Source organism: Paramormyrops kingsleyae, chromosome 9 (genome assembly GCF_048594095.1).
Source record: "Paramormyrops kingsleyae isolate MSU_618 chromosome 9, PKINGS_0.4, whole genome shotgun sequence".
Lineage (NCBI taxonomy): Eukaryota > Metazoa > Chordata > Actinopteri > Osteoglossiformes > Mormyridae > Paramormyrops > Paramormyrops kingsleyae.
The window spans coordinates 5,406,296-5,433,635 of record NC_132805.1 but is presented as its reverse complement, the minus strand read 5'-3'; the positions used below and the strand labels follow the sequence as shown (position 1 = coordinate 5,433,635).

General features: G+C 44.2%; 1 protein-coding gene and 1 long non-coding RNA gene across 3 annotated transcripts; one reads left to right on the top strand and one right to left on the bottom strand.

The window, feature by feature from the left end:
• Positions 1–199: 199 nt before the first annotated feature.
• On the top strand, positions 200–26,923 carry pogzb (pogo transposable element derived with ZNF domain b). Of its 2 annotated transcripts, none has more exons than XM_023801411.2 (20): positions 200–326; positions 3,275–3,396; positions 6,279–6,428; positions 6,698–6,912; positions 7,364–7,472; positions 7,571–7,828; positions 9,336–9,530; positions 16,367–16,458; positions 16,754–17,085; positions 17,180–17,334; positions 17,542–17,642; positions 18,036–18,182; positions 18,419–18,553; positions 18,659–18,858; positions 18,992–19,132; positions 19,835–19,894; positions 19,981–20,093; positions 20,863–22,506; positions 22,811–22,847; positions 24,459–26,923. In XM_023801411.2, the coding sequence occupies exons 2-20, from the start codon at positions 3,279–3,281 to the stop codon at positions 26,314–26,316; spliced, it is 6,060 nt and encodes a 2,019-aa protein (XP_023657179.2). In that variant the 5' UTR covers positions 200–326; positions 3,275–3,278; the 3' UTR covers positions 26,317–26,923. The 2 variants fall into 2 exon arrangements, with proteins under 2 accessions (XP_023657179.2, XP_023657177.2); XM_023801409.2 differs by having other exon boundaries at positions 6,683–6,912.
• On the bottom strand, positions 12,908–16,889 carry LOC140592560 (uncharacterized). The gene is made up of 3 exons (XR_011992890.1): positions 16,774–16,889; positions 16,214–16,519; positions 12,908–13,876 (listed from the first exon to the last, which is right to left on the bottom strand). It is a non-coding gene; the product is annotated as an uncharacterized lncRNA (long non-coding RNA).
• Positions 26,924–27,340: the final 417 nt, after the last annotated feature.

Sequence of the window (27,340 nt, the reverse complement as noted above, 5' to 3'; positions counted from 1 at the left end):
TTCCAGCAGTACACTTGTTGTGTGTATTTTGTTTGTATTTTATTGTTGTCAAGCAAAGAAAGATTCGCAAAAATAAGTAGGACATCTTTTGTGAAGTCATTCCCCCACTCTGCCGCTTTGCATAGATCGCTACCAATTAGAGTGCAGTTTTCCACACTGGAAGTGACGTCAGAGTTCGCTTCCACCAGTGCGAGCCAGAGGGAAGGTGGAAACATCTGCCCCCATAGCGCAGTTATTTCTTACAGTGGGTGGCAAGCCCGCGAAGAATTTCACATATCTTTGTTTTATGCCAAATGTTTTAGCTGTCAGTTTTGCGTAACGAAAAGGTGAGTTTTAATTTTAATGGGTCATTTTATATGGAGGGGCAGGGTTATTCACATGACGTTGCACGTCTCATTGTCTTAGCTAGCTAAACAACATCTAAAGAGAACATCGCATTGCAAACAGGCACTCGGGCTGCAGGACACCACACGGTTCAACAGTAAGACTGCGCTGTTGAAATTTTTTTTTCATGATTTTTAAAAAATGTCGTCTGACCGTTCAACTTAGTTGGATGGTGTCAAATCAAACTTTTTAGATACAAGGTTTGTTTTTAATCTTAGTTTCATATACTCTTTAGAAACTGGGAGAGCTTTGACATACGTACATAAAAATCGTATACTTACTGGTAAAGGGACTATTTTCTCTCCACCTCGCATGCAAGTCCAGGCTTAATTGATCAGTGGTTACCACGGAAATATTGATTTGATCTACATTTCATTTGACAGAAATGCATGTTCTGTAATGATCTGGATTCTCAATAAATGGTGTAGTGTATGTTAATGTTCTAAAACATAGCGACTTTGGTTCTTTTTATATAAATGAAAGATTTAATGAAATGGTTGCTGCATTCTAATAGGTGCTAAGCCGGCAATGTGGATGAGGGTATTTAACTATTTCATTTTTTACATTCATAAGCAGTGCTTGTCAGATGAAGTGGTTATAGATTGTGCCTTATCAACACCATGATTATTAATTACTGCCACTAGTATGCTGGCTGGCCACAACGTACTCATTTGATACTCATAACACTAAACAATTATGCTCGTTTCATAATTGTACTCATTTTTTTTCTCAAACAGTTTTTACTCTTTTTAGCAAAAGTACTGCCCAAACCATATGAAATTACTTTCCACATGAGATTTTATGTGGAAAACACATTTTCTGGAAACTTAATGATAGATCTATTAATAACTAAGAACCAGTATTTAGTTTTAAATCTTAATAATATCCAATTCCTTTGTTAATGTGCATTACATTGTATAAATTAATTGTTTTGAATTACATACTAAGTTGACAGGTGCTGTATTACTGAGAATTTTAGAAATAAAATATTCCACACCATGCTGAACTTGAAGGTGAAGAAGTGAGATATCCTTGGATTTTAAATAGTAGGTTATAATGGCATTTTCAAAAATAAATATTATTTCATTAATTAGTTTCTGAACTCACCTTTACCTGCATAATCTGTTTCCACAATAAATGTTCCAATTTTGGCACCTGATCACAACTGTGAATTAATATTTTAACATTGTTACAGTATTGGAATTTTATGTTTTTTGTTGTTTTTTTAACAGCTTTAATGTATTAATATTATATAAATATTAATAGTGTGATATTGATATCAGCCAATCAAAACTAGGCTGCCGTTTAAACAAGGCTACTATTTCAATAAATTAAACTACAACTGTCATGATTACTCAATTAAACTCAATTACTTGATTTTAAAGACGCATCAATTAAAATTTGCCTTCTCAGTTACTCAACAGTATGCCAAAGGAAGATGGGGCAAACCCAATCATGGTCCAAGTAAATAGCAAAAACCTTGTGTGGCAGAACTTCAAATTAAAAGTGAAAGAAAATGCAGACATTCAGAAAGCTTTTGTGTTTGAGGGACTAGCTGAATAATGCAAGGTTAGCCATCGATAACTATACGCTATGTGCACTTCAACCCCTTGGAGTAGCCCAGCCTGTCTTTTTCATTACTTTGCCTTAAATTGTTTTGCTTAATTAACTTCTTACCTCAAGATAATCGCAGCTGACTTGAAGGCCAGCCCTGTCACTTAGTTGCATTATCTTTCATAATCCATTTTACAGTATATAATATTATAATAATATTTTAATAAGATCATATTCATTATTTTTTGTGAATGTATTGTGTGTATCGAGTGTCCCTGAACTGTACTAGACAAAGCTCATGGTTACACTTTACCTAAGCACCCATGTATAATGTGTTATAGATACCTTCATAATGCATTATAATGCATTCATAATGTGTTATATGCACACAGCTATAACTATTTATAAAAAGACTTAACACATTATAGCCTTGTTTATTATGCATCATGAATGCTCTATAAATAGTTATAGCAGTGTTCTCAGTAAAAGTTACTGTTACCCTTGCCAGTACTGTTGTGAGAGATGTAATTTGCTGTCCTGCCAGGTGCAGATATTTGTGTATATAAATCCTGTTTCCTTTAGGTTTTCTCACCCTGAAGCTTTTTAGTATGAGACTGTAGCTGAATGGCTACATGTGTAGCGATAGTCAGAACTCGTATATATTTTCTACTACAGTTCTTAATCTGTGGTTTCATGCACTTCCCAGTTTACATTCTCCTCTCATCTGTTGCCCTTTCTGTTGTTGTTGCACCCAGTTCACTAAGACTATGCTAGTCATTTTCAGCCTATGAACAACTCAGTAATTTAAGTTTATGTTTGTTCCTTGCACTAAAAGGAAATATATAATTAGTGCTAAATTGCTGATTTAAAACTTCATTCTTGTGAAATGACTTTTTGTTCACCATTAAGGGTTAACCATTAAGTTGACCAGAATACATTTAATGTGATCTGATCATAGGTTGTTGATTGCATCAAACCCGATCTAATTAAATCCAAACAAGGCTTATTCATCAAGTACATTTAGAACAAAAGCTGTTATGATCTAACACATATGTATGATTTAATGAAATTACTGCTGCCAGTTACATGCAAACAGCAGGGATGCACCATGTTGGATTTTTGCCAATTTTCTGTATGCTGATATTTTCAAACAAATTTTAGTAGTAATGCCACATGACGCAGTGGTTGTGTATTATCCTAAAAAATCAGGAATAGACCAGCTTCACTTTCATCTTAAAATTTTAATTTGCCTTGCCAGGTTTTAAGTCAAGGTGATGACGCAAATGTAAATGCATGTGAGAGGGTATGTGTATATGCTGTTTGTTCTGGTCTTCAGAAACATGGCAGATGCTGATCTGTTTATGGAGTGCGAGGAGGAGGAGCTGGAGCCGTGGCAGAAGATGAACGATGATGTTGAGGATGAAGAAGTCAGCACGGTAGAGAGCAAGGCCACCTCAGGTAAGTAGCTGCCCCGGCCAGGGTGCCTGTGTTGGGGCGAACTGGGCTGCTCTACAAGGGGGCATCTGTGGTGTCTTACAGCACCACCCCCAACTGGCAATTTTAGCTATGTATTTATTGGCGGTTTTAGTGTGCAATTTTTTGATTGTGACCAAGCTGTTGGAAGGAAGCTGAACTGATGTAAAGACAGGCATGTGTATAAATTATATTTCATGTGAAATTTTATGTAATAGAATAGTGTCTGTAGATTTAGGGGGATTACACTGAATTTATGCCAGATTAATAGAATTTAGATTAAATTTTCCAAGAGTTAATTTATTTGCTGGATTCCTAATGTAGTTGTAATTAATTACGGGACTCTTTACACTTGTCTTTTTTATCACCGTTGATAGGAAACTTGATCTTTTTACAGTAAAAAATGTACCTTGACGTTTTTGTTGTAACAGGATCATGTATGCGTATGATGTAGTATCATGATATAATTTGATTTCCTGAACCTTACTCTGGATTGCTGCATTCAGTCCGTACAAGACTCAGAGGACCATGGCTACAGCATATCTATTCGATAAATCATCCAGTTGCATGTATATGTTTGTAAACGGGACTGAAAGCTGGAATAGCTTATTGCTGTATCTTCAACAGATCCTTGTTAACATTTCAGCCTCTGATTTGCATTGAGGCAGTATGTAATGCATTGTGAAGTTGTTCCTTTACGTCTTTTTTACAGTATATTATTTCTTACCAAACGTCTACCACTGTTCTGCCCTTGTGCTTGGATGTCAGGAAGGCAGGTTTGAGTGGTCAGACTGACTAGTCATCTTGGTGCCTTTGGTTAAGAAGTTGCTTGATATACTGTTTGTATCAGAGAACTATATACTGACTTACTTATTTTTTAATCTAAATATAATACGCAAAGGTTTTAAAGCATAACAGCAGTTTAGCCATTTTTTTTGGCTTTGGGTTAGCTATAAGTAATTATAATGTAATTTTAAAATAGTAGTTTTCTTGTTATAGCTTTCATATGAACAACGTTGCATCCAGCATGAACAAAGGAATAAAACATTGATACAATAATAAAATTAAACAAACATAAATTCGGCGTTGATTTAATATTAATAATTGTAATTATGTGCTGAATTGATAACTTGGTGAGTTTTCAGAACTGGGAAATGTTTAGAGCTGTCACGATTACTTGATTTAACTCGTATTAAAAGGCGTCAATTAAAATGATCCTTTTCGATTACTCAGAAATATGGGGGACGGAAGACGATGCTTAGAGAATGAGGATCCAAATAAACAGGGAACGCATAATTTACGTGGGAGCACTTCACATGAAAAGTGAATGAGAATGCAGTCCTCAGTATTGCAAAGCGGAACCTCAGTGTCACCACAGCAATGCAAATGCACCTCAAAGAAGACTTCTGGGTTTGGCAGACTCACCCAGTAAAGTGTGGTTAGCCATAGATGCTATTTAACCTGTCAGAGTAGCCTAGCCTGTTTTCGTCATCACTTTCACTTAAATTGTTTTGCTTCATTTACTTTCTACGATTTCCATAAAAACAGTCGCTACTCAAACAAAGGTTCATTTGACATAATACAGTATACACAACCAAGTCTTGTTAATTATTTTTTTGAACGTAGGGGAGACCGGGGACAGTTGCAACACTTTTTGCATTGTACTCTGTAACTCAGAAACTGTTTGGATTTGAGAAACAAAAATTTTATACAATAAACTTACCCGTGTCTGTTAATAGTTAACGGCATTTAAAGATGATTCCCTAAAGTACATTCTTCACAATTTGCATTTGAATGTGATGAGTCAGATGTTGTAACTGACCCCAGGCCCGGGGATAGTTGCAACATGTTTCAAATAGGTATACTTTAGTGACAATAAAATGCTTATAATAAAAAAATGTAAGTTATAATAATAGTACAGTGTTCTTTATCAGCTTTGATCAAATGACAGTTATAGATTTGTCTAGATGAGTAGGCCCTGATGTCAAAGATTCAAATTTGATATTATATTGATATGGTGACATAATAATATTAACAAAACAATTTGTGAGGTAATTAACTTTTATTTTGCCTATTTGCCTAGAAAACTAACCCCAGTATGGAAAATGCATCTTAAAAACTTTAACAAACTGTAATTGAGTAATATTTCAACAATAACCAGCCATTCAGTCAGAGTCGCAGTTGTGGCATGTGTACACATCACCTCCAGGGGTGCAATCCTGATGTGCCCAGGATTTACAGCTCCAGCTGTAGCCAGACTTCCCTTGACCTTAATTTAGTGCCTAAATTGACTGTATGTGTGACTGAGTGTGGTTGTTTCCTGCCTTGCGCCAATTGCAGTGAATATTTTATATTATTTTATATCATATTATATTACATTACTTGATGAATCGTCATTTTACTTGGGAGATTACTCGATTATTGATATAATCGATAGTGATAGCCCTAGAAGATTTTTTTGTGTAGTAATACTGCTGCGACCTTAACCGTGTGAACCATGTGTTGCTGAGGATTTATCGGTCTGTAAATAGCTTTGTAAAAATGCTCTGCGCCATCATCGGTGTAATTTATCTAACCAGTCAGTCTTTTGGGGAGGTATCAGCCATACTGGTCTGTGTTGAGTAAAAAATTGAATTTATAATGTTTTAAGTGTCACAGTTGCTTGGGGATTTGCCCAAACACAACCATCGTTATAGTCTCTGCTAAATGAATTTCAGGACAAATGTGCAGTTGAACATTATTTCAGAACTATGGAGTGCTGGACTTCATGATTACATTTACATTTGTACATTTTGTTCTGAGTGCTTGAATAATTTGGCTATTGTGTTGCCAAGTAAATGAGTCCCTTATTGTTCTCTTTATTAAAGTGCCGGACAGCGTGACTGCCGGACCCACCTCCCTGGCCTCAGTACCTTCTTCAGCGTCCCCTAGAACACTCTCTGTTTCCATGGCCACCCAGATGATGGCATCCAATGCCACCCCCAGTCCCACTGTCCAGATCCACTCAAACTCAACATGTGAGTGAGGCTGTTGTTCAGTCCATCTTTCTTATGATTGATATTTTCAGGTAATTTATGTAAAACGTTGTTTAACGATAGACTGTTACACCGGCGTTGGCTCAAAATTAGCGCAAAATACACATTTTTTAAAATTACAAGGTACACTCAAGTATATTTTTCTTTAAATTATGTGGCATGAGTCAAGATTTTGCAAGGTATTGTTGTCCTTGTGAGCATTTTCCTGTTTATAATCCTGTCCTAAAACTGCCCAGGCTCCTTGTCTTCAGTGCTGCCCCCTGCTGTCGGCCAGCCCACAGTGCCGTCGTTAGTGACCCAAGGGTTACCCAAGCCTGCCCCTGGCCAGCAGCTGATCCTGACGCAGAGTCCCGGTGGGCTGGGCGCTGTGGCTATGTCTCACGTTCTGCAGCCTATGCAGGTCATGCAGGGTCCTGCACCTGGAACCAGCGCTGCCACCAACCAGCCCATCTACTTCACCACACAGGTACGAGGCTCACGCACTCATGAAGACTGGGCGGCATCTAATGTGGCCTTTCATTATAGGAAACCATGAAGGATGGATATAGATCGTTGGTGCTTCTACTTGACTGTGACCTGAATGACAGTCAATGCTCTCTGAAAGCTCTCTAAAGATTCCCTCAAGAAATATTCGTACTTAATCCCGAATTTCAAATTTCCCATTGAAAGTAGTGTCTGGAGTCTTTGCCAGTTGGCTCTGAGGGGTTGACTTTTGTGATATTAAAGACCTTGAGTTCACCAAAGGTACTATGTATGTGTTTCTGGTGTTGAATTTGGAGCAAGTGCATAACATTGGTCAAAGTCATTGTTGAAGCTGACTGCAGTATGTAAATGACATGCTTGTGTGTCTTAAGACACAGGTAGTCGCGGGCCATGTAGCATCAACCATTATCGCTGGGTCTATGTCGATCGCACAGGGGTTCCCTGTCCAGAATGTGAGGCCTGTGCAGAACCCCGTTAATCCCCTGGGGATCGTGTTGAACGTCCAGCCGGGTCAGACGGTCCGACCAATCACATTAGTGTCAGGTAGCGTGACGTCGCAGCCCCTCATGCTGAGCCTGTTAGTTTGAGGAGAATACAAATCATGCCTCATGTTTTTTTTGCTAAATTGCTCCCAACCTCAGGCACACAGTTCTTCAAGCCGGCGGTGGGGGTGCCTCAGGTTGTGTCCCAGCCCGGCCCAATACGGCCTGGGGCTCCCATAGCTGGTCGGCCGGCTTCCACCACTTACACCACAGTTCAGATCCCAGCCACCCTCACCATCCGCAGTAATACCCCCCTCAGCCACCCGGGGGCGACGGGTCTCGCCACCGTGGTGACCTCTGCTGCCACCCAGCCTGTCCACTCTTCTGCGCTGCCCCAGAACTCCCAGTCCAAAACTGGTAAGGTCTCCGCCACAAATATTATTGTTGTAATACAGTTGTGACCAAAAAAAGTGGCATTACTGCAAGTGAAGGAAAATCTTGATACCAAGACACCAAATCATTTGAAATGCTAACATCGTTTTGAAAGAATTGGTGTCAGGTGTGGCCAATATTTTGGCCACACCTGTATTTACCAGCTATAGTCTATAAGCTTTGTTGGTCATTTTCTTAAAAAGAGGGATGTTTGAGTTGCAGTTGTCCTGAAGAAAAAAAATCACATATCAAAAGCTGTTAAAAAGAATTGCCAGTGTCTTTCTCCTCCTTTGACTGTCCCACCTATAGATTTTCTCCCACTTCCCTCCTTTTTCTTTTTTCTTGTGGTGGTCAAACCACAGTTGACCCACATTGTGGGGGTTAGGAGCTCAGGTTAGGGGCCCAGGGCTCCACGTGATCCGGAATTATTGCGTCGAATTTTTTCGGTCTCTTTGGCAAGCGAAGTGAAAAGATATGAGAAACGAAAGATGCACAGTTCACTGCGAGTTCACTGCGAGTTCACTGCGAGTTCACTGCGAGTTCACTGCGAGATCACTGCGAGATGTCACGTGAGAGGCTGCCGTTAGCACGCTTGGTGGCTGTACATATGTCTTATGTATTTGTGAGTTAGGAAGCTTTTCATGTGGCATCTGCGGCTTTCACAAAACTCGCAAAAACTCCCGGGAAAATTCCATCTAATTTCTTATGCATACCCCGCCATATATCACAATCGCAGTGGGGGAAGCGGCGATGCAGAAGGGCTGACTGCAGTGGTAGACGTTGGTGTGCGGCTCAGTGGCTTAGGCTCTGAAGGTTGCCGGGTCATATTCCAGGGTCCACAACTTGAGCAAGGCCCTTAACCCCAGTTGCTACAGCTATTATGTGACCCTGCGTTCTGAGTTATACTTCAGCTGAATAAATATAAAGGTAGAACGATGAGAAAAGTCAATGTGTAGAAATGGCTTTTTGCTCACGTTGAGCTGTGGCCCGTTTTTACCCGGCCTATGTTTCGCATTCCTTTACAACGAGCTCCATCCTCTCTGCCTCGCGGTCGCATGTTCGGCGTCCCCCCCGACGGGAGGCTGTCGCATTTCCACGCCTCTGACGTGTGGAATGCGGCAGGTTTTCAGGCCCTGCCGCTGGGGAGGAGACGACGCTTCCTGATACAAGGGGGCAGAGTGCTAGAGGTACAGGAAGCGCATGATGACGGAGGTAAAAGGGGTTGCATGGCCCCCCCCCCCCCACACTCTCCAGTCGCATGCCAGGAGTCTAAAGTTTGCACACCACTAGAAGATACTATTCCTTAGGTGCAGAGCAGATTGTGATAGAAAGAACACCCCCCACACACGCTAAAGCTGCAAAAAGCCCCCCCCCCCGGACAATACTCATTAATGAAATTCTTGGCTGGTTGTTTGGGAATGCCCACCCGCTGCTGGCTGTGTGTCCCCGATGCCACAACGTCCCACGCCAGTCCCCGTCTCCTGTCCTGCAGTGACCCCGTGCGGTGTGGTGGCAGTGAGGCACGGGGACGGCACCGAGGTGCAGAGGCCACCCAACGCGGCACCTGCCATCAGCGCCCTGGCTGGCACGCCGCTACAGGCCCCTCCGGGCATCCTGGCCAAAATGGCGAGTGACGGCCACACCGCCTCCGCCGGGTCCTCGCCGTCACGCTACAACAACATGAGAGGTGTGTTGAAAGTCCCCCAGCTCCACAGCTGTACGGCTGCCAGCTATATGTTCATCGTTACTGCAGTCTCACATAGAGATGCTGAGAATAATAATAACCGTGGATGATCTCATGCAGGGATCCAGCTAACTGTAATGTTAGCCTGTGGTTCATTTCCTGAAATTTATAAGCTTTTACTGTCGTTAAAACATGCCGGGTGAGAGAGATCTTCAGTCCCTTTGGAAATAGTTCTTTTAAGTGTGCCATCAGTCCGGTTTGTAGACAGGAGCACGCATCCAGACGCTGTAGCAGTAGCCAGCGGTATGTGATATGTTTTGCGATTGATCTTACTGGATTACTTGTAATGACTGGATTACTTGTAGATTACTATTTCAGCATGGTACTAATCTTCCATTTGCCATTTATGAATCAGTAGACAGATGAATCTGTGCTGGGTCAAGTGGGGGGGGGGGGGTCAAGCCATTGTTTTATTACATGGCCATGTCCCTGATTTGTTAAAAGAGTGTATAATTTGTAAAGAATTTTCTTTCAGCTGCCCATTTCTTTGTTTCCTTCAATAAGTAAGTGTGGTTTTAGATTCATTGTTAATTGTCACACTGTCATAAGTAAGTGACACGTTTCTGGCTCTGGTTGTGAAAGCTAAAGATTGCTGGTTTGTGCAGATGTATAGCATAGTGTCTACAAGTGGTACCTTGTCTGTTAAGATGTTTGGGTTATGCCATGTCCCTGTATTTACCGAAGGTTATAATGAAAATAAGAATTATTGCTGAGATAAATGAATCGGCAAGAGGCCTGTCACAATTATTGCATAATCGCCTGATTGCAATTATTCGAACTGACCTCGATTATTTTTGCATAATCGTTAGAATTGTGTCCATTCATCAGTATAAAAATAACTGGATGCGACAGTGCCCGATTTGCACCACTTCGTTTCACAGTATTTCCATGATCCAGCTTGATACCGTTGGTATTTATTTTCGCTACTTCAGGCTGCAGCTGAGGGATCTCCACCAGCCCAAAATATCAGCAAGAAATTCCGATTTTGCATTCTTTGTGTTCTCTGCCTGTTTAAATGAACGTTCTGCATAGCACCTGCACTTGTGTCTCAGTGCGTGTTTATGCGTCTCTTTATGGTGGGATGACTCTACATGCCACTATTATGCTGCAGCTGAGTCAGTGTATTATGTCAATAGGACAAAGAACTACAGAAATGTATGTTACTTCTCCATTTATTTCTGATCCCATTGTTTTGGTGTAATATGAACAGGTGCACATAACTGGTACGCAAGTATGCATTCGCGGTAAAGCGATACACGCGGAAATTTCTTCTTGTAGCAGCGCAAATTACGTGCACATTTCCGTGCATTTTAACCTTTATGTGGCTAATTTGTACTTCTTTCGCAGTATAAAGGTCAATGCACAGTGCACATGCAGTGATTTCTTGCACATAAAATAAATACGCATTTGCATATAGGCCTACCGCAAATGCGTACTTGCGCATGAGTTATGCACATCCCTGTATATAAATATGGCTGAAATAAACACAAAATAGTGTAAATTAGAGTAAATTAGAGAAGAGCTTTAAGATGTTTGCCTTGTCTTACATCCACGGATACGAAGGGGAGTCTTATTCGTTCAACTTCGTGGCTGGTGTTAGCTATAGCTTACGCTAATAGACGTTACTCCCGGACAGTGATAGTGTATGCATGTGGCAATGAAGTAACTATGAACATCCCCAGTCATTCTAGCGGAGAATGTTTAGCTTAGTATGTTCTATATGTGCTTAAGTACACATTGCGTTAATCTGTGTTTGCTATTCTTAGTGTCAAACAGAAACACGGGAACAGGAGAGGTTGCTGCTTCAGAACCCATGAAGAAGCACAACAAACATCATAGTGTAAAAGTATGGCAGCACTGGTAATTTGTCAGAGTTCTAATTAAAGCTGTTCAATATTCAGATTTGTGTTATATAGACTCAAAGCTTATGATAAACCGCCATAAAACGAGCCACGGAGATGCTGCAGCGAATGCTTTCAGACAATGTTGTGAAAATACGCTGTATAAATAAAATTGAATATTTAGGTACAGTATTATACTGTATTATATAGCGTATTTTAATTATACACAGTTCAGTCATTTAATTTGTACAGTACTGTAATTTGAAAAGCGTTTGAAACGGTTGTACTATATTTTGCAATCAAAATTAGTGACGCTGTCCATTTTATCACCTATTATTCATGTAAGAAATATACACGTGTCAGTTAGACTGAGACATGAAGAAAAAATCGGTTATGATGATCATCCGATTATAATTATCAATTTCGCCCAGGCAGACGTGTTCACTATAAGCGGTAAAGTAAAATGTGGCAATAAAGTATAAATGAGTATAAATATGTTGGATTTGCCGAATATCCCAGAGGTGTGCTTGGAAACTTAAAACTTGATTGTATTTTGAGGACGTGGTGAACTTAGGAAATTATTATTATTGTTTTTTTAGCTTCTGAAACACAAGTTTATCCTTTCTTGCGCTCATAGTTACTCAAACCGGAAGCAAGTGAGCCGTATTTCGCAGTGATATGACGTCACTGCGATATTATTGTTTATCGCAATAATTCCTGGGACAATTTATCGTCCAGCAAAATTTGTTATCGTGACAGGCCTAAGTATCACTATTTTATTTTTATTTGTACTACAAAACCCCTGCATGTGTGCATGTCATTAGTATAGGGAGAAGCAATGGCACAATAGCTGAAAGAGAAGTTGTGTTACTGTCGCAACAAGAAAATGCGTTATGTGCTTCAGTATTGACTACTAAGGACTATTTCAGGGTGCTTTTTGGGGGAAAATATATTAGGCTTCCATGTAAATGAACCTGCAGTGTTGACTCTTATCAACCTCATGAGCCAAAGTTTTGATATACTGTGACTTTGGCCCATGTTCAGAGTTGTGTGCATTCCAGGGGCGTCGGAAATTGGGGGAACGCATCCAACCCAATATTGGCAGAACTCCCCCCCCCCCCCTTCCCAATTAATAAATAAATACATGATCAACACCACGTTCCTTATCTTTTATTATGAATCATTACTGAGGCCAATTCGCTGTGCATTCAGTTATTTTTTTGTTAAGTGATGTTTGATTATGAAACTGTACCCTTAATGATGTTAGTCTTATTTTAAATAAACAGTATGAGCCGACAACAGTGACAAGAGACGGCTTAGAGTGGCTCAGACCAACCTTACGATAGAATATCTTACGGAAGATATACTTAACTAAGAACGTTTCGGGAAACATGTTGGAGCATTAAGAGACAACTTAAGGTAGAACTTACGAAAAATGTAGCATTAAGAAGATTTTGGAAAACGCATCCAGATGTTTATTTAAAAGTCTTCTTTATTTATTATTTGATTAGATTAGTGCCATGTGCTGTTAGCATTTATGCTAGCAAGTGGAGTTTTTGTTTAACAGTTTAAAATTGTCAATTCTGTTACCGTCAAACACTGTTACCAAGGTAGAGTAACAATTTTGACAGCAAGTAACATTATTAACTAAATCACAATACAATGTTCAGTGTAGCCTGCATTTCTGCTTTAGATATGCCACTCTCAGCTGCTGAGAAGCAGAGGAGGTATCGGGCAAGGCGTGATGCCAACCCAGACAGAAGAGAGGAGAACTTAGCAAAAGACAGGGAAAGATGGAGACGCAACAAGGAGTTGGAGAGAAGCATCCTTGAGGCAGTGAACGCCCGTACCGCCGTGTATAACACAGGACTCATCACCGGCCGAATGAGCGCTTACAAGGCTGCTTCTCATGGAGTACTTTACAAAACGCAGAATGCCGGTACCAGAGTGCGCATGGAGTCTCACTTCCACCTGAGCGACATGGACTGAATGTGGCACGGATTGCACACAACCACGGACTCTAAAGGTGAATCCACTGCAGCTAATTGTGAGCACGGTGATGTCATCACCATCACGGAGTGTGACTTGTGCAAGGCGCTGCAGCAGGTCAACATCAGGAAAGTGCCGGGGCCGGACGGCATCTCCAGGCACTGACCAGCTGTCCATAGTCTTTACCTCCATCTTCAACAAGTCTCTGGCTCAGTCTGTGGTCCCCACATGCTTTAAAAGATCCACAATTGTCCCGGCACCAAAAAACAATAAGCCTTCGTGCCTGAATGATTACCAGCCAGTTGCACGAACGTCGGTAGTCATGGAGGTGTTTGAGATACTTATTAGGGACTTCATCACATCCTTCTTCTCCAACTCCACAGACTCACTACAGTTCGCTTACCGCCCCAACAAATCGACGGATGACGCCATCTGTCGTGTGCTGCACTCCACTCTCAGCTAGTAGAAACAGGGAACTATGTAAGAATGCTGTTCATTGACTGTAGGCAGCTTTCAATACTATAGTCCCTCATAGACTGTTCTCCATGGTGAGGGGCCTGGAACTGCCTGGGCTTGCAGCTTCCTCACAGGCAGATCACAGGTGGTGAGGGTTGGTGGTCGTGTCTCCAACATCATTGCACTCAATACAGGAGCACTTCAAGGCTGTGTACTTAGCCGTCTGTTCTACGCTCTCCACCCCCGTGACTGCGTGGCCACACCCAGCTCCAACTCCATCGACTTGGAGGAGGTGGAGAACCTGACATTGTGGTGTCAAAAGAACTGCCTCCAGCTGAATGTCAGCAAAACCAAGAAGCTGGTGGTGGACTTCAGAAGGAGACAGCAGCGGTCCTACACCCCCCTCAACATCAATGGGGCTGCAGTGGAGAGGGTGGGCAGCTTCAAATATCTGTGCGTTTGCATCTCCGAGGATCTGACTTGGACTGTACATGCACAAGGCCTGTCCAAGGCTACGTCTCTACCACCTGAGACAGCTGAGGAAGCTTCGGGTCTCTCCGGCGACCCTAAAGATTCTGGTGCTGTGGAAAGTGTCTCGATCCAGAACATCATCTCCTGGTTTGGTAACAGCTGTGCCCAGGACATTAAAGGTCTACAGGGAGTGATCCGGGTGGCGGAACGCTGCACCAGATCGGATCCACAGTCTCTTACACCAGGAGATGCAGGACCAGAGCAACCTGGATCATCAAAGACTCATCTCACCCCAGTAACTGTCGGTTCAACCTACTTAAATCAGGCAAATGCTTCAGGAGTGTTATGGGCAACAACAGAGGCTCAGGAGGAGCTTCTGTCCTCGGGCCATGAGACTCCTAAATCATGACATACCACCGCAGCTTTCTAACTGTTCATAATAACACAATCTGAACTCTCAAGGAACGCTTGCTGTTATGACATCACCACAGAGTCTATATTCTGTTGTAAGAATATTGCCTTTTAAATACTGTTCTCTTATAGGAACTTCAAAAATAATTGATTATTCCACGCCTATAAGCTGGCACTGATGACTTCTATTAGATGCCAGTTGTGTTACTTTAGGGCTCAACTCTGTTTATGAATTATTTTCACAAGTAAACTAAAGAAATTGTTTTAAATTTCATACACATTATTGATGTACTTTTTCTCCCTTATATTTTAAGAAGAGTTTTATTTTTTACTGGATATTATATATAAATGTTTGCTCCTATGTGGATGGTTCTGTGAAGATTAAGGCATTTTTTCATTTTTATGGTATGCTTGGGTGAAATATTATCTTGATTTGAAGTGTGTTAGGTTTGATGGAACAGGAATGAATTATCTTATTGGGATTTATTGTTATATCCGCATATTGCCTAATTTGGCCATAACAGAGTTAACTTATACTGTAAACAAATCTGTTTTTCTGAATAAAAAGAGGTAGGTTGTGTTTGGCAATCATTGATTTGTTAAAATCAAATATGTTTTCAGTGACATACTTGAAAGAAGAGTTTTTTTTTCTTTTTTCTTTTCAATTATAGAATCACTTATATAAACTGAGTGGAATTCATGGTTCCGATATCTATGATATCTTGATCCCCTTGTACAGCTGTGGCTAGAGGTTCTATAAATAACCCTAATAGTTATGGACATTAATGTCTAGTCCCTCGCTGTAGTAAAAAGACTCTTTGGCATGTTTCCCATGATGATGACTGATGTTCTGGGTGAGCTGTAGAACATTTTGATTGAACATTTGGGTGAATGATTGTCCTAAACCAAATTTGTCTAATGTTGCAAACTGCATTTTCCAGCTTACTGTCAGTTTCAAGTTGTATTAGGAATTGGCAGTGGTTCTCGTTTTAAACAGCCCACTTGAACAGGGTGGATGAGGAATGGCAGATTCAGCCTGTTTTGCTTAGTGATGTTGCTCGGTGACTGGGGTGTACGGTTGGGTCTTTTATAGCTATATTCGTATGTGGTGGGAATGTTTCGTTTCATTTTGATAAATGGTACCGAACGAGTCGGCCAAAAATATCTGTTTCTTGACATGCAGTTAAATGCTTTTTCAAATTATGCCAATGTTAATGGTGCCTTTCCTGTTTCTCTCTGACTTGCGTGCAGTTAGGGAAGTGTTGTTTTTTTTTTATATATATATATATCTGACAGTTTGTTTTTTAGTTTTTCTAATGGTTTAGCATTTTAGTTCTTCTCACCAGTGATAAAGTTTGACACATGGGTAGAGCTGTCACTATCAGTGATACTACTTATCAAGTAATCTACTGATTTAATTTGGCAGTTAATGAAATACTCTTTTATATATATAGTCACCTGAATACTGGTCCTGACGGCCGCAGTCGGTTCTGTCAGTCAGTCAGTCTGCATCCCCTCCTCTCTTTTCTGCGGTTTTCAGTGAGCGGCTGTGTCCGTACCTCCTTTCTGGGGGAAGCATTCTGATCCCCTGTATGTGTCCCTGCTCTGCAGTGCCCCCCCCCGCCTCTGTCCCCGGCTCCCGGCTGTGTCCTCGCTGTGGAGCCCACTTCAGGATGGTCGAGGCCCTCCGGGGACATATGTGTGTGAGTGTCCTCTTTGTCTGCTCTGGTCAGGATGTGAACAGGCCCTTTTGGTCAATAAGGCCTGCAGTGTTTGAAAACAGAGTCTTTTTAAATATCTTTTTTAAACATCTGTTTTCACAGGACACACACACTCACACCACACAATCACACCCCAAAGGCAAAATAATGCGCGTTGAACAACAGTTAGTTCTGACCAATAAATCTGATCTGATCTGATCAGTGTTTGATTACAAGCAGAACAGACATCAGTATGAGCAGTGCTATTGATGTAAAATGTGCTTTGTTCCCTCGACAGTTCTGCTGTCCCGAGCTCACCCAGAACCTGAGCTCCACGGAGAGCCCCATGTCCTCGGGGGTTGGTGCCGCTGCTGTCGTGCGTCCCACCGTGCCGCCGCCCCCCCAAACTAAACCCATCCCACCTCAGAACCCCTCCGCCCCGGCCAGCCAGCTCGGCGAGGGCAGCCCGGCCGGTGACACGGATCCCCAAGGCAGGCTGATCATGCTGGTAGATGAATTCTACTACGGCTCTTATGAAGGCAAACGAGGCCACGCCCCCCAGGACGTCACCCGGGAGTCCGTGCAGTTCAAGTGCCTCAGCTGCTCCAAGAAGCTCAAGAACAACATTAGGTTGGAGGCCGGCACCGCCCCCTAGGGGGGGGACAGCTCACGCCCGTCCAGTCCAATCACAGCTTCTCACACGGGCCCCTCTCTCCTCCCATAGGCTGATGAACCACATGAAGCACCACATGGAGCTCGAGCAGCAGAACGGAGAGGTGGACACCCACACGTACTGTCAGCACTGCTATCGCCAGTTCCCCACGCCTTTCCAGCTACAGTGCCACCTAGAGAGCGTCCACAGCAACTACGAGTCCTCCAGTAAGTGGCTGTTTCCTAGCTCCGCCCTGAAAGCCGTCCTTTAGGTAGCCGGTAACCCTAGACTACATTTCCCATAATGCACATTGGCCAGCACTTACTTCCCCTTTGCTGAAAAAGCACAGAGGATTGCCACAGGTTTTGCTCTCTCTGTACCAGTGAGCCTACCCAGCTGAGGTGACCGGTGCTCTTCCCTTTGTCTCTGCACAGCCACGTGTAAAATCTGCGAGTGGGCCTTCGAGAGTGAGCCGGCGTTCCTGCAGCACATGAAGAACACACACAAACCTGGAGAGATGCCCTACATCTGCCAGGTGATCTTCTGCAGTCTTCAGGCAGAGCAGCCCCGCCCTAGTGGCATGTTTAAAAATCACGGGCGATACGTCCTACGTGTATTGGAAGCTTTGACAAGATTAATTTATTCCTCGTCCAAGACCCATAGGAATTCATGTATCCTATACTTCTTTCCATGAGAGAATTTTTGGGGCCAGACCTCAAGGTTAGCCATTTTTCTGGTACCCCTGGAGCAGTTGGGTTAAGGGTCTTGCACTTACAGTCTTTTGGACAATGTCACAGGTCCTAAACATACTGAGTGAAGTGTCACTTTGGGTAACGATATCCGTTTTCAGGCGAAGCAATGAGTAGACGGACTAGGTGTTGAGTAGATTTACGCCGGCATGCATTATACAACAGCTCGCCCTCCACAGGTGTGCGAGTACCGCTCCTCCTATTACTCAGATGTGTACAACCACTTCCGTACCTGCCATGAGGACACCAAGAACCTGCTGTGTCTGTACTGCCTCAAGGTGTTCAAGAACAGCAACTCCTACCAGCAGCACTACATCCGCCACCAGGTAGCACCTCTCTGGGTCTGAGGACCTCGGCCGGGTGGCCACCCATGTCGCCTGATTCTCCATGAACTCTACATGTTCAACATACAGTACAAACTAAGCACTGTACGGCGTGGAGAGGATTTTCCAGGATTGTCCAGATTTTCCCCTGTGGATTTCGTTGCGCTGTCTGCCTGATTTTGTAGAGGCCTGATCGTTTACCTAGTTTATTCATCTAGTGCTGCTTTGTCGCCCCGCAGAAGAAAACCGTGTGTTACTGCAACAAGTGCCGGCTGCAGTTCCTCTTCACCAAAGACAAGATGGATCACAAGGTCAACCACCACAAGACCTTCCGCAAGCCCAAGCAGCTGGAGGGGCTCCTGCCAGGGACCAAGGTGACCAGAGGCGGCGTTTCACGTCCCAGAAACACTTATCTCTCTATGAGCATCTTTGATGGTTCTTGTCCCTCGTAATGTTCGTTTTTTGACTGTTCACACCAGGTGACCATCAGGGCATACGCCGCACAAAATAAGCCCACCCCCGGCCTCCCCCCAGCACCCCTGCCGGCCCCCCCGGTTAGAGATGCCCCGTCTCCTGTGCACTCTGAGGGCCACCAGAAGCAGCCGCTTCCTCAGCCTCCCATCAAGAGGAAGTCTGTCAGTAAGATGCTGGAGCTTCTCACCAAGTTCCAGGAGCAGCGGTGAGTGATATCGACACTCTTCATGCTCCCTGAATGTTTTTCTCCGTTTTATAATGATTTTTTTTCCCTCCCACCACAGTACTTCTTAGAGACGTGTGTGATATGTTAGAGCTGTTTGTCATGTGACCTCCAGGGAGGTGCTGGGCCCACAGACATGCCTGGAATGTAACTACGACGTCCCAGACTTTGCCAATCACTTCCCCACCTACGTTCATTGCTCGATCTGCCGCTACAGCACCTGCTGCTCCCGCGCCTACGCCAACCACATGATCAAGTGAGTCACGGCGCGTTGCCCGCGGGTGCTGATGTCGCCCCACGACAGGAGAACGAGCTCCACACTCATGCGGGAGCCGTGGTATTTCAGTCCTGAAGGAATTCCACAGCGGAGGATTCTGTGCCGGTTGATCGATTCTGATTGGCTGGAGATTGTGTAAACCACTTCATCACGTGACTGAAATGGAAGTTTATTTGTGGTTTTCAGTCAACATACAGCTTAGAGAAGACAGCATATTATTTGAAATTGCTTGAGTGTATAAATGGCCATAAATATGCATTCTAATTGCTTTATGCCAATGCTATAAAAGCTTTCTTCCATACCAAGTCCGTTTCAGCTGGTCCTAAGTATCAGTGAGTGATAGTTTACTTCCCCTCCCAGAAATGGGCTATAATATTCTATATACACACTGCTATTTTTGCTTCAAGCATTTTGATGGTACTAATGTTAATTATATGTTATCATATTAAATATTTGGGAATACTCTTCATTTTTGGAGCAGGAATTATTGCTGTTAGTAGTTATTATTATTATTATTATTTATATAGCACAATTTCATACATGGAATATAGCTCAAAGTGCTTTACAACAGAAAACGAAATGTAGAACAGGACTGTATTTCATTGCTATAATATAAAATATGGCTGCTTATCCTGCTCAGAGTCCCAGAGGCATCCCGTGATTCATTTTTTATTTTAACAGCAATCACGTACCTCGCAAGAGCACCAAGTACCTGGCCTTATACCGGAAACCAGTCCCAAGGTAACAGGCTTCCGTCACGGACGTCTCCCGCCGTCTTTCTCCCCCCTCGCCCCTGTTTCATTACACGGTTGTCCGCTCTCCACCAGCTGGGCGAAGCTGACCTGCAGCTCCTGCAGTTACTCCACTCTGCTGGGTGACCTGATGGCCAAGCATCTGGTCCAGTTCCCCAGCCACAGCTACAGCCTCTGCTCCTTGAAAGGTGGGTGTCGGTATGCAGCCACTGGGGGAGATGTGCATGTATACTGGGTCTGTTCTGACCATAAATAAAAACTCCAGTCAGCTATTTAAAAAAAATGAGTGATCGTGTGCAACGTTTGACCTGCTTCTACTTGCATTTCATTTATAATTATGGTGGATCCTTCCTGTTGGCCCCTTGCAGTTTTGCTGTTCGTCTGAGTCGCGGTTTCTATATCCTGTACCCAGAATGCACTGGTGAACTTTTATCATCACCCTCCCCTGCCCTGAAATTGCATATATCTGGATCATATCATATCATTAACCTTGGTGTCTGTGGGACCGTTATGCCATAGTGAGAACGGATTACCTAAAAATACGATGCACTGGTATTTTTTGGCTGCCTAAATGGGTATCCATATGTAACTGGGACTTCTGGGTACATGTGGCAGAATGGTAAGAGCCAATCGAGTGGCTGCGGGGGCGGGACCTGAGCTGACTGCAGGAAGTGTGGCTGTTTGCATTACGCCTCGCCTTTCCCCATGATTACACTTCACAGGAATGATGGACGAGTATTTGTGAGAGCTCTCTGGACGCAAAGTGAATCAAAGCATTCAAATCCTAAGCAGATGGAGGCAGGAAAAAGTAGAGAAAGAAAAAAAAAAAAAAAAACAACGCTTATGAACAAAGGAGGAATATCAATCTAAAGAGAAAATGGAAAAAGAAAAGAGCCCCAGCGGAGGAGAGGCCTAACTGTGTTGTTCCTCTGACCCCCCCTCCCCCCCTCCCCACAGAACGTCTGGAGTCGGATATTGAATGTCCTGAGGTTGAGGAGGATGATGATGAGGAGGAACCGGGAGGGGAAGCAGGGAGTGGAGGTGGGGACAAGCCAGACTGGTCAGCCGCGGACAGCTGGGGCAAGCCAGAAGAGGGCACTGCAGTGCAGGAGTTCGCGGGCGAACATGGCCCCGCCCACTCGCTGGCTAAGAACGCTGACGCCATCGACTTCTTCCATCTGCTCTTTCCCACGTCCTTCCTGGACGTTATCGCCAAGGAGACAAACGCCTTCGCCACGTACAGCCAGGTGATGGGTCAGGGTGATCCCGACTGGGTCCCGGTCACCGTGAGCGACATCCAAGGGTTTTTGGGCCTCAGTATCCTGATGGGCCTGCAGAGCCTCCCGGAAATAGAAATGTACTGGTCCGGACAGCACCATGATAACTGGCAGACGTTCCTCAAGACGATGGCACCTGAGCGATTCCGGCAGATTGGCACGCACTTCCGCGTGGCTGGCTACAGCGAGGACGAGCAGGACTATCTGGACAAGCTGCGCTTGATCAGGCCCATTCTGGAGGTTTTGGACTCCACTATGTGGGAGGCCTACAAGCCTAAAAAGTGTCTCACCATTGACAGGGCCCTCCTGCCATGTCTGGAGACTGACGGCGCCAAAGAGAGGCGGAGCATGGGTCAGCCACAGGTGTGGCTGCTGTGTGACTCGAAGTCTGGGTACTGCCATCGCTTGATTGTCCGGAATGAATGTCGTGGGCAAAAGAAGAGTAAGGAGTTGGGCTTCAGGGTGGTGCTGCCCCTGCTGGAAGGCCTCCAGGGCAAACACCATCAGGTGTTCCTGGCCAGCTCCCTGACCACTGTTCCTCTCGAGCTGCGGTTGCTCGAGTGCGGTACCTACTGCAGCAGCTCCTTCCCCCCTGAAAGTTCCATATTCCCCAACGGCCTGTGGGCACAGGCCAAGCTGGATAATCCAGGGGATTTCCTCCAGCTTCAGTGCGGCCCCCTGCTGGCCACGCGCTGGAAGGACAGCAAGGAGATGTGCTGCCTTTCCACCAATGCCGCGCCGGGGCTGCCCGACACCGTGTGGAGGAAGTCCCGTGCCAAGGCGGGCGAGTTGGAACCCATCGAGCGGCCCCAGGCCTTCCAGCTTCTGCAGGAGAACATGCGAGGTGTGGACATCTGTAACCAGCTGCAGGCCTGTAATCCGGTGGGGGGCCTGACCTGGGACACCCGGTGGCGCTGCCTCCTCTGGTTCCTCCTGAACCTGGCCGTGATCAACTCCTTCATCATCCTCCGGGAGACCATGAAGGAGAGCCCCCCCTGGTGGCTGGAGGACGGTCACTTCTCGCAGGCCCGTTACCGCAAGCGCCTGGGCTTCCAGCTGGCGAAGTGTGCCCAGCGCGCGGCCCGGCTCCACTTCAGCGCTGCCAGGCAGGCGCCGTCGCCCCCCCCGGGCCACAGGCTGGTCAAGGTCTCGCTGAAGACCAAGCGGTGCAAAAACTGCAGCCTCAAGAACTTGCGTCACGAGAGCGTGTTCGGCTGCTCGGAGTGCGGCGTGAACCTGTGCAAGGGCGACCGCTGCTTCCGGGAGTATCACAGCCTCCCGGCCCGCAGAAAAGGTCCTTCCACACAGACGCTCCGTCACATACGTGAGTGCCAGTGAGAGTACCACCCACGCAAGCCCCCCCCCGCACCCCAGCATGGGTGTAAATAGTGCCTATGTTGCAATGGAAAATGAAAGGGCTAAAATTATCTATGCAGATGTGCAATTCCTGAGTGAGATGCAAGTGTGTTTGATTTTGTTCTGCATCAAGTGACTGCACTTAAAGGACTAAAGTACTCGTTAGTTTATGTGCTATGGGGGAGAATGTGTTCGTGTTAAAACAATACCCCTTATATTCTTTTTTCTTTCTTTTTTTTTTTCATTTTGTCTTTTTTCATTTTCTTTTTCAGGATCCCCAAAGCTTGGATATGTTATGGAAAGGCAGAGGTACTTTTCTATATAAAACCTTTTGCTAAAGGCTTTAGTGTTCATGGTGGTGGTGGTGGGGGGGGGTCCTGGTGTGTTTAGATGGTCTTTCCAGCAATACGTCAGGCATCAGCACACATACTACTGACAAAGCATTAAGTTCTACAGGCTCATATCATTTAATTCAGGAAAATGGTTCAAATGGTTTGCCCCCCCCTTGTCTTTTACAGTAATACCATGTTAAATACATTGTATAGAATGTTCTGCACTGTTCCACTTTGCTTATTACCAGAGCAGTATAATTTTCTTACTGTAAAACATGGTAATTTTATAAACCTGCCTCGTTTTGGAAGTGTATGAGATATATGTTATGGTGAAGAGTGAGAAAAATTTGTTCATATATTTGCATTAAAATTGCTGTTCTAAGTTATGGAACCTTCTGTGTGGATAATTTAATAATTGTTTGACAGTGAAGACTATGTCAGTATAGACATCTACCTGCCCGTACCCCAACAGACTGGTGTTTGGCTACCTGGCTACCAGTTTTTAGATAGTAGTAATCATTAATGCAGCATAGCAATCACCCTGCATATAAATCTGTATTTAGTGAATGTTGCAAACAAAATTTTAAACTCTGTAGCAAAGTATTAATTATATTTTTTTGCTCATTCAAGAACAGTCATTCAAAGATCATTTTCAGTGCTAAAATAATGACTGTGGTGTAGTATATTTTGTATGAATACAGATAAATGCTTAAATAAAAAAATTGAATACTTCAGAGCTGGTACAGCTGTGTTCATACATACTTAATGGCCTTGCTTCAGGCTCATATATGTACATATAAAACAGATATCATGATTATTAGTTTAGTTCCTGCCAAGCTCTCATGTTCCTTTCCTAGTTTAATCCAAGTGTCTGCACTCCTCTTACTTAACGATCCTCTGCTCCAGTATCTGACCTAAAACCGTAACTGTTTCATACAGGTATGCTTTTATGTCGTTTTACATGATACCATTGCAATTCGCATTAATCTCATAACCAAAGTACAATTCTTTAGTGATTTGCCCTTGTTTGGGTACCTCTGAGTATTTACGTTTTATACATTTTACGATTTTATAAAATATCAAGGTTTTTTAAATTAAGATGAGTGTTGTGGATGGATGTAAAATTGACAGTTGACTGTAATAGTTAAATGAGCATTGCTCTAGGTGCATGAGTTGTTATACTACAATATTATACTATTCTTTATAATGGACATTTTCCATACATGACCCAGCCATAATATCCCATGCAGAATCCCTGTGGCCCCAAATACTGATGCTCATTGCTACTCTTATTGGCTGCCTTGACTCATTTAATATTCATAAAATACTTTTCTATGAATTACTTTTAAGTGCCTGAGGTTTTGGAAGACATGCATTTGATTTTAAACCAAAACAAAACCTGAATATGGCGGGAAAAGTAATGTCAAGTAGAAACATGGTTGATATGATTTTGAAATAATAGATTTTTTCAAGCAAATATAAGTGAAGTGTAATCACACACTCAACCCTGCCCTTGAATGAATCAGAATCGTTGAAATGCGACTCGTCTGTTCTTGTAATTTTGCATTTGTTTTTGTGTCTTTCCTAGGCACCCATTGCCACAGAACAACAGCAGCAGCCAGCCAAGTGTAAGGCCAACATTACACACGATTCCTCCCGCAAGTCCTTCCCTGCATCCCCCCACAAATGTGGGCAAAGATCTAGACCAGGAAACAACTCCAGGGAAGCACTTGGATGTAAGCCTGAAATATGTGGCAAGGAAGGAGGCATTGCCGACAAATGAGCAAGAAGCAAGCTCAAAGAACGCAACTGATGCTTCCCATGGCAAGGAACTTAAGCCGGTGTCTTCTGCATCTACTGTAGCCCCTGTCAAGCCTGCAGTAGATGTAGCAGGGAGGAAGGAGCGGGAGGAGAACCTCTCAGTGCGTCAGCTGAGAATCGTACTCTTTGCTCTCTGCTGCGGCATCCCCCAAGCTGCCGAACATTTCAGCACTCAGCCGCAGCTCATTGAGACCTGGCTGTTAGAGAAGGAACGCCAGCTTCGGCGAGAGGGCCGACCCAGTTCCGGGGGGGGTGGCGAGGCTGTGGATCGCCTGGTGGAGTGGGTGTTGGCTCAAAGGGAGCAACAGCTCCCCGTCACTGAGAAAAGTCTCTTCCAGAAGGCCTCGGAGATCCATAGGCATGCCAACCCCAGCAGCTCTTTCCGTATCTCCTACGAGTGGGCTGTGGGCTTCATGCTCCAGAATGACCTCGGCCTGAGACCCACAGACATGGTGGGCCGTCGCCTGCCTTGGAGCATGGAGGATAATGCCCAGGGCTTTACCAAGTTCGTCCACAAGCAGATCCAGGTTCAGAATTTTTCCCCCTCCGTCATCTGTGCCATGGATGAGCTCTCGGTCTTCGTGGACCTGGATCTCCTGGGAAACCCTGTCACCGTGGGCAAAGAGGCCGCGTTCCAGCTAGTAGGGACCGGCGAGTCTCTGTGCGACATCTTCTTGGCCATGCTAGCTGATGGAAGACTGCTGCCAACCATGGTCTTCTTCAAGGGCCAGCTACCGGGGCGGCTGCGTACCAACCTGCCTGAATCCATCCTGTTCGAGGCCAAAGCGGAGGGCTTCACAGAGGATGAAGAGCTAGAGCTTTGGATCTCTCGGGTGTGGCAGAAGTACATGAACTCGCAGGGAGAGAGCAAGGCCATGCTCATCATGGACCCATTCCGTAGCCACTTATCAGACGTCCCCTTGGCCTCCTTCAGTGCCGCCAACACTTTGCCAACTGTCATTCCAGAGGGCTGTACCTGCCGCCTCCAGCCTCTGGAAATGTGTGTGTGGCCCGTCTTGCAGGCGTTCCTGCAGGCCCGCTGGACTCGGCTAGTTGCCCAGGGTGGGGCTGCAGGTGCCAGTGACAAAGACCTGGTCCAGTTGTTGATGGCCTGGCTGGTGGAGGCACTAACGTGCCTGAAAAGCTTGCCTGATCTTCTTCGGCGCTCGTTTCATGTGGCCCGGGTCCTCCCAGGGATGACCGGTGATGCTGCTCCAGTGGAGGAACAGAGGGAGATGGTGTGCAAGCTGACGGAGGCCCTCCTGGGTCCCGAAGCACTCAGGACAACATCGGCGGCACCCAGGGAGTCAGAGACAAATTCAGGTCCAGAGAATGAGAGCAAATTGCATGGTGAGGATGAAGAGGATGGAAGGGAAGTGGACAAAAAGCAGGAGGCAGCAGGAGAGGTTGGAATGGAAGTGACAGAGGTTCAAATGAATGAGGAGCATTTGAAGAAATATGAAGAATTTGGTGCGGTTTTGCCTCCCGGCTCCCTTGTCCCAGCCAATCCCCAGGTGTTGCACCAGATCTTTGACAAGGACAGTGATGCTGAGTCCTTCCATGGGTTTGACGACGCTGAATTTGGCCCTGAGCAGGAACCTGAAGATGCCTCCTCACCTGTTTAGCAACATGGCCGCTACTTTTGCCTCAACTATACAGCTTACAGGAAACTTAAAGCAGGGACAGATGGAGCAGACTAACCCTTTTCTGTTTTCCTCTCTCACAGCTGGTTATTGCACCAGTCCCTGAATGACAAGCCTTAAGAATGAAAAGCTCTGGCTTTGCTGAGTCTCTAGTGAAGCAAAAAACTAGGGCTGAGGGGAACATGAACCACGTTTGTTTGTCGGTGTTTTGGTCTTTGGCACTTAAGGGCAAGAAGCTTTTAAAAGAAATGCAATGCTTTTTGCAGAGTTCTGCTGTACACATTAAAAGTATGATGTGTAATAATCTTTCTTATGTGACGTTATTACTAAAATCGAGTTTTTCAGATGTGAACTGCAGTTGTGTCATAGTATGATGCTGGTTTTTAGTGACGGTCTTTCAGGTCCTTAGAAAGGCTAAACTGTCCATTCTAAGTTTGAAGACCAATGTTTCTATATAGTTTGAAAATATTTTATTTATTCTAGCAATTTAGTTTGCTGCAGGTGGCTTGTCTTGGGGTGGTTGGGTGCTTCCATTCTGTACAGATCCAGCTGTTTTTCATTGAATATGAAGAAAAAAGCTCTGGTCGCATATACTGTGATTGTGGTTTAGAGTTTATTTATGTTGCATTTGATCAGTATGTCGTTTGACTCATTTCAGCACCATTGATGGGAAAAAAAAAAATTGGAGTGTGAAGGAGAGCTTGCGTTTTGTAACTGAAACAAGCAGTTTAAAGCCAGGCACAAACATTGACGAATTGACTGGCAGCTTGTTTCTTTTTGGTAACGTGTGATTAGTATAATACTGCAGAGTGACTGCATGAATAGTCATTCAGTGGCTGTGGCCTTGCACTAATTTAAACGAACAGCTCGATCATTTGTGACGAGCAGACCTATATCGAGTGTGGTGTTTTGCAAAGCCAAGTATAGCGTAAGATAGAAACATTTTTAAAAATGCATTGACTCTGCCAGTTTTTTGGCAGCTTATAGGATAACTTATTTCTGCATT